The sequence below is a fragment of the Tyto alba genome, unplaced genomic scaffold, assembly GCF_018691265.1.
Source record: "Tyto alba isolate M040663 unplaced genomic scaffold, T.alba_DEE_v4.0 Super-Scaffold_9, whole genome shotgun sequence".
NCBI classification, from domain to species: domain Eukaryota; kingdom Metazoa; phylum Chordata; class Aves; order Strigiformes; family Tytonidae; genus Tyto; species Tyto alba.
Window position 1 is genome coordinate 14877222 of NW_024881330.1, and position 7206 is coordinate 14884427.

General features: G+C 49.3%; 1 protein-coding gene across 2 annotated transcripts in view; it reads right to left on the reverse strand.

Moving 5' to 3' along the window:
- The window catches only part of DEPTOR (DEP domain containing MTOR interacting protein), a 76514-nt gene extending 69545 nt beyond the window's left edge, over positions 1 to 6969 (reverse strand). The window contains exons 1-2 of one of the 2 annotated variants that reach the window (XM_042786203.1): positions 6775 to 6969; positions 5959 to 6054 (exon numbers count right to left, since the gene is read on the reverse strand). In XM_042786203.1, the coding sequence (XP_042642137.1) occupies positions 5959 to 6054; positions 6775 to 6869 (191 nt within the window). In that variant the 5' untranslated portion in view covers positions 6870 to 6969. Of the gene's footprint in view, positions 1 to 5958; positions 6055 to 6234; positions 6703 to 6774 lie in introns of those variants that run through there. The other variant, XM_042786204.1, reaches the window with a different exon arrangement.
- Positions 6970 to 7206: the final 237 nt, after the last annotated feature.

The following is a 7206-nucleotide window of genomic DNA, read 5'->3' on the forward strand; positions in this document are numbered from 1 at the left end:
AAAATTTTACTGAAGGACATGAGAAATTGAGATTCCTGGCCCAGGAATCATATACATATGCACGCACACACACACGCACACGCACACACACACACATATATATATGTATCTATGCATGTATGCATGCTTATATATACATATGGGACCTGATGTCATTAAAATTAGTACAAATGCGCAAGACTGAAACATGTGAGAAGGTACATCAGGTGTCAAAGATTCTAGAAAAAAATAACATAAATTTGAAAAACACATGTTTTTTATAAAATGAAAATAATTTATATTAATTAAATTAAATAACTGAAAGTATTGTGATAGGGTAGAGTTAGCATGAAACTTCTTGATTTCAGAGCACTTCATTTTGCAGCTCTACCAACTTTCAATTTGAAACCTTTTCTTTCAGTGTATTACTCTGGCAGAACCAGATAAGATTGACAGCTTTTTGGTTGCTTGATTTTGGAAAACAAATAATGAAATTATTTGGACGGATAGTTCTGGAGCACTGTGTTCCACAGAGATCTGATGATATTATCTCCTGTGTCCTATCCACCCTGAAGAAGTCAGCACACAAGAGCCTTCTCAAGAGAGACAACTGAAAACTACTGTTTCTCAGGGTTAGTTTTGCACCAGATCAGTAGGTCTTGGTGAAGGAAAATGCAACAACTGGTGGAGAACTAAGGAGGTTGCAAGAACAAGGTGCAGGGGGTGGAAAAACACTTCATGTCTTTAGGTGGAAGTACAATATTGGATTGACTTAGGCAGATTACAGAATCTCATCTTCATGAATTCTGTCTCTAAAAATGGCATATATGTTTGTTTAATAGCTGAAGATCGGGCAGGACCTGACTTGAGAGGAAGTGACCTCTGGACAAGTCTATATCTTAAATCCTTACATTCATTTTAATGTATAAGCTTACACTGTTGTAGTAGTGCATAACTCGAGTGTTAATATACTTTCAAACACAGTGATAGCATTTAATAAATTATGTAACTATATGGTTAATATGTTTCTATATTATAGCAATACATTAACACTAAGGCTCTCTTGATTACTTTTCCCTTGAGACTGTTATGTGCCCTGGGTTCTTTGCACCTTAGGGTTCCAATGAACTTTTGAACTCTACCGCCATGAAAAAGGTTGGCTATTTATTACTCAGAATAAGAAAAAAATTTATGGACCTGTAGGTACTATCATCCTTCAGAAGTTAATGACTCTGAAAGTTATGTACTCCAATATGTTAAGAAGTTTTCTTAAAGTGATAACCTTCCTGAAGTGAGACCTTTGGAAGACTGGCGAAAAATGGTTTTGACTTGTTTTGCAGCTTCAAAATCTATAGCTTCTTACCATGTAAAAACTCTTTTGTAAGATGAAACTCATATACAAATGCTCATAAAAAGTCAAACAAATTTCTGTTGAACCCTATCCTGCATTTTGTCTTTTTCAAAAGAAAGAATAATCTCTAAGAAACACGCTTCATATTTCCCTAAGCAGAAAGAAAGAAGATGCTGAATTATAAGAAATATGAAAATCACTGGCTCATCTAACAAGTTGCATATTTATTTACTCAATTATTTAACAGAAATGTGAATTGGGAAAGGTGTTGCTTCTTGTAAGGCTGGTGATAAAGAGGTATCCAAAAGTCTTGCAGAGACAGTAAATGTCATTCAAGTTACATGTACTAAAGAGAACTGCACCATATGCACAATGGCAATTTCTGATTAAAAAACAAACAAACAAACAAACAAACAAACAAACAAACAAACAAACAGGTGTTCTTTGAATATTGCTGTTTGGTCAACTGAAGCCTGAAGACACCCTGAATGACTAGGCATATTTTCTGCAATAAATGAGGGTCTCTTGGAAGATATACCAGATTTTGGTGACAATCTGGCATCAAGAAACAATCAGTAGACAGGAAGATTTCAGACACCCCTGACTTGTAAGACAGGTAGCCAGCACATATATCAAAACACGTCCATTGAAATCGCTTTTGGTTGCCAGAGGCAAGATCAGCTCTAAGTAAGTTAATGCTCAAACCCAGAGATACTTTAATCCTCCTGCCAAACAGTGCTGAAACGGGCACAACCTGTTGCCTTTGACCAGGAGGGAAATGAGCTTGGAATTGCTCTGCTCCCAATAAAATTCTTATTGACTTCAGTAGTGCCGTTATATGTCCCCATCATTAGGCTTCCAACGAAGACTATCCAAAGCACTAAAGCTGTGACACCTTCCTTCAGGCACACCCCGTGAGACCAAGGAAGCTGAGGGACATTCTCTTCCCTGGGGCTGCCCCCAGGCAGGTGTTTGCAGTCAGGGATGGAGCAGGACAGAGGCTTTGAAGGGCTCTCCCAGTCCCGAGGAAGCTGAAGGTCCCGTGATCCTCTCAAGCACAGCTCGCTGGTTCTTCAGGAGACAGTTCCATACTCATCACTTGTAGCTTACGGAGCCTTTTAAGGGCAGCTCTGTTGCAGCCATCCTCAAAAGCAAGAGCTCACTCACTGAACAGATATAGGGTCTCTGAAACTGCAGCAGCACAGAGGGAAGAGCTGGGTTTTGGGGTGGTTGAAGCTGTCAGGCAGCCAGAGCCCCGGCAGTTTGTCCTTGCAAGCCCATCAGTGCCTGGAGAGCCCACAGCCAGACTGTGCCCATCCCAGCTCTCCTCCTGTTCTTCTTAGTCTCCTGCATGGCAGTGAGAAGCTGCCCAAGGGTCTGTCCTGAAGTGCCACACTGCTGAAATCTTCAGCTTTGTTTCATGGCTGTCAGCCTGAGACAAGAGCCAAACCTGAGAAGTCCTCACTTTAAAAAATATGTTACTCTTAACCAAAAGTAAGAGTTAGGTATTCACTCTGGCAGATACTGGGTATAGAAGCAAAGGACATTACCAGATGTAAAAATCTACCATGTCAGCTAAAATATAGCTCAAGATCCTGTTTATTTTTCCATAAATCCCCTCACCAGGATTTACATCACGGCCTCATCTCCCACAAACTGCTCATGCCCGAAGCTGGTGGGTGCAAGCACAGAGCCAGCGTGCACCAGCAGCCAGCATCCCGGCTGCCAGCTGACACCGCACCCCGGGGCAGAGGCTCCTGACCTCGCAGAGGAGAAACACAGATCACAAGCAACCGAGGGACAGTTAAAGGCAGAAGGAAACAACTCTTTGGCCTCCTCCTGTCCCTCCCTTAGCCAGCGTGCACTTGCCTGGGCAGGAGAAGGGGGCCCAGGGCTTCCGTCCCCACTGCTGGCACTGCCAGTGTGCAAGGCCAGGCTCCCCAAGGCACTGCTCAGATGACTTCAGCCCTCACTGCATGAAGAAGTCCCTGCCAGAGCAGGACAGATGTGCACCAAACAGGCCACAGGAATGGGGGCCATAAGGCAACACATGAGGCCGGGGCGAGACGGGCAATAGGAACTTTGTAAGGAATTTCAATCAAGCAGCTCTCATAAGTATTTGAGTTTAGACACATGTGCTGTTTGGTCTAGTACAAGAGTGCTTTAAATACCTACATTTGGCTGGGTTTGTGTAAGCAACACCATGCTCACAGTTTCGTTTTACACTTTTACTCCTAAGTTATGTGTTCATTTTGCAGTATGCAGCACTTGCTCATGTGCACTTTCACCCAAATACACACATAATCACCTGTCTGGCTGCATCACTCCCGCTGGGGGCTTATCTTGCATTTGTAAGCATCACTAAGAATAGAGTACAGTATGTTTCCTTGAGTGCATGTGTGTGCTGGTTTCCTATCACCTGTTTGCCTGCCCCAAAGGCTGATGAGATAGCCTGTCTTTGATCCTGAAAACCCTCCTCGTTTTCATTGAGCCTTAACAATTACACACTTATCTTGGACAGCAAACGGGAAACTTTAAATGTAGAGTTGTCTAAAACTTTTCTGCTGGTTTTCTATCGGATATGGTCTGGAAAACTGAAGAAATCGAACCCTTTGCATAGAGTATCCCAACAGAGAAACGAAACAAAGCTAACAAAAATATGGGGGGAGACAATTTTGAGTGCAGTTTTAGAAGACAATTCTAGCTGACCCAACAGCTCACTGCTGCCAAACTGGGAGATCTCACCTCTTCTCCACCACCTCCTCTTCCTGCTCCTGGCTCCACATTCCCAGCACCTATCTCCTGGGGGTTCTGGCAGTCAGCAGCTCAGAAAACTAACCTACCCACCCGATCACCACATTGGATCTGCTCCCGGGAAGATGCAAGAAGTATGGAAGAAGGCACAAGGGAGGAGGTGGGACTACCCAACTGGGAGCGGGGAGCAGGAAAAGGGTCAGGGGTAGAGTGGATGTCCCTGCTCAGCAGTAGCTAGACATTATGAAGGCTGAGTCATTCATGAAATCACAGTCCATGGAGATCTAGGCCACCTCCTATAGATTCACAAAGGAATGTCCATAGGTACCTTCACAGGATGGGGAATAATTATTTTGTATCTGTAGATCATCCTGACCCAAAATAGAACCATGTTTCATTACCTTAATAAATAAGATGACAAGTGTCATCCTTGATTGTGCCACTAATGAGCTGATTCTAGGAGCCAAATTTGTTGAAGCTTCCTCAGTCTGCTCCTTAGGGAAAGACTGCAAAGCTTTTGCTTTTACATTTAACTCTGAGGTATAAAGAAAGATTAATGGGATCTTAATAAAAAATTTTATATTAGCCTTGAAACTTCTAGTGAGGTAAATTAAGGAACAGCAGGATTCTTATCAGGCACTCGGATGAACAACTCTGCACTAAGTCCACCATGCAGAGCCTGTGTGCCGGCACACCCTGCCACCCCAGGCTTCACTTCAGGCTACTCTGAAGAGGAATCTCAAGCTTGGAGCAAGACACTGGTGTGTACTGGAGCCAGACCACTAAAACAACATTTACTCCCCAAACATGGCTATCACTGGTGTGCATCACAAGGTGCCAGTGGTCCTTACCATGGGGATGCAGCTGGTAACAACATCAGTATCTGTACTGGCAGCTATGATGGAACCTCCCAAATCAAGCAATCATTTTGCAGTGTTTGACCAAAAAGTTCAAAGACAAATCAGTCACAAACTATTGGGAAAACATTTTTACAATCTCCTTCTAGTTACGTACAACACATAATAATAGGATTTTTCTTCCTGAATCACAAGATATTCCATCAACAAACCAAAAGCCTTAACATTTCTTTTTCCCCTCTTTAGCACAGAGGTACAGATGGCACACTAAATCCGCCCCAGAAATAAAAATTAACTGAGTCAGGTGTTTTTGTTAAATGTTTCTGTGCTGCACACAACTCCAGTCACAGAGCACTGTTAATTATCGCTGGCACTGCCAGTAGGGATCCCCTTCCATCTGCTGGGACCAGCTGATGCAAAAGAAGGACCAAGCCGCGGGAGGAGGGGGCAGCCCCGGGGGGTCCCAGCCCCGCACCGCTGCCACCGCCCGGCGCACCCGGGCATCCTGCGGGCGCGGTGCCCTGCGCTCCGCTTAGTTCTCGCCGGAGTGCTGACACACTTTATTGCTGACGGTTTCTTTGGTTTTCTTGGTTTGTTTGTTTTTTTTTTTTTTAATCTTTAAAGACGCGACTCTGCTGCTGCATCGCTTGATCCCTTCAGCGGCGCGGGAGCCTTTCCCACAGACGCCCCACGCAGCGGCGAGCAAAGGTGCCCGGGGCAGAAGACCCCCGAGGCGGTGACTCACCTCCCCGGGCTCTCAGCGCCGGCTGCCACCTCCCCTCTTCCTCCTCCTCCTCTTCCTCCCGGCTGCGGAAAACGGGGCCGGAGCCCGGGGACGCGCTGGAAGCCGGGCAGGTGCTCCGCTGACCCTCGCCCTCCGCCCCGCTGAGCCCCCTCTCGCCTTCAGGGGGACTGCTGCTGACCCCCCCCCCCCCCACCTCCTCCAGCGCCCTCCCTCCCTCCCTCCCCCCCCGTGGGTGCGTGTCCCCGGCGAAGCGGGGGGAAGGCACCGCTTACCGGAGCTGCTCGCCGGTGAGCAAGACCTCGGCCATGTGCTCCAGCTCCGCCGCTTTCTGCTGCATGCTGCTCATGCCCTCCTCCATCGCCGCCGGCCTGCGGGCACAGCACCGCCGGGTGAGGGGGGACAGGGGGTGGGGGACCCACCGCACCCCCCGGCCGCGCTGCCCCCGCCGGCAGCTCCGCGGGGCGCCTGCAGAGAGCCGCTCGCAGGGGGTGGAGGGGGGGGGGGGGGGGGGGGCAGCGGCAGCCTCGCCCCCCGCCGCTTCGGCTCACCTGAGCGGGACAGGTCACTTTTCCCCTCGGCAGGCTCGGATCCCCCCCCCACACACCACCCCACCCCCCCTCCAAGCCCCCCCCCCGCCCCGCTTCCCGTGTTATTGTGTCACAGGCAGGCGGAGAAACACCCGGCTGCAGCCGCCGCCGGGCTCGCCGAGGCAGCAGCGTCCCCCCCCGGCTGTCACACGGCGGGCTGGGCGCTGCCTGCCCCCGCGGGTGGGGGCCGCCGCGCTCGGCTGCCCGCCGCCCCCCGCCCGCCTGCCCCGGGCCGGGGCTGGGGGGGGGGGGGGGGGGGTTGGGGGGAGGACAGGAGGCGGCAGCGCCCGGAGGAGCGCAGAGCTCCCCACCCGTGCCCCCGAGTCCCCGCGCGGCCTCCCCACGAGGCGGGGCTGGCGGGGGCAGAGGTGCGCTCGGCTCCGCGGGTGGGCCGGCGGCGGGGGGGTGCTGCCTTAGCGAGCCGGTGGGGGGGCAGGTCTTGGTCCGGCTTTTCACCCTCCGAAACTGCCGCTGCCCTCCCGCCGTCCGGATTTCTGCTACCCCGGGGTTATTGTCGAACATTGGTCCCCTGTCCACTGCACCCTTTGTCTCCCGGCGCCCGCGGATGCAGAATGCTTGAAAGGGCAGAGGAGCATTTAACCTTGGCAATGGGAAGTAAATTGCAAGGTCATGAGCACTGTTTGTCAACATTTCTGATGGGGTAAAAACTCCAGCCTTTTTTACAACAAGTCCAGAAGGCATCTTCTGCAGTGGTCCAACCATGGTTTTCACTTACAAATATGTGCAATTAAGATACACCTAGACTGCCTGCTCATTGCCTTTATTTCTGCCTGAGCATACTCTGCATGCATGGAAATCGCTTGTGCATAAATTTTTGCATTATTTTAATTGATTCAAGACCAAGACCATAGTTTCAGGACCAAGAGAAGAACTGAGAGGGAATCAAGTGAACCCAGTAGGCACCGGGCTGCA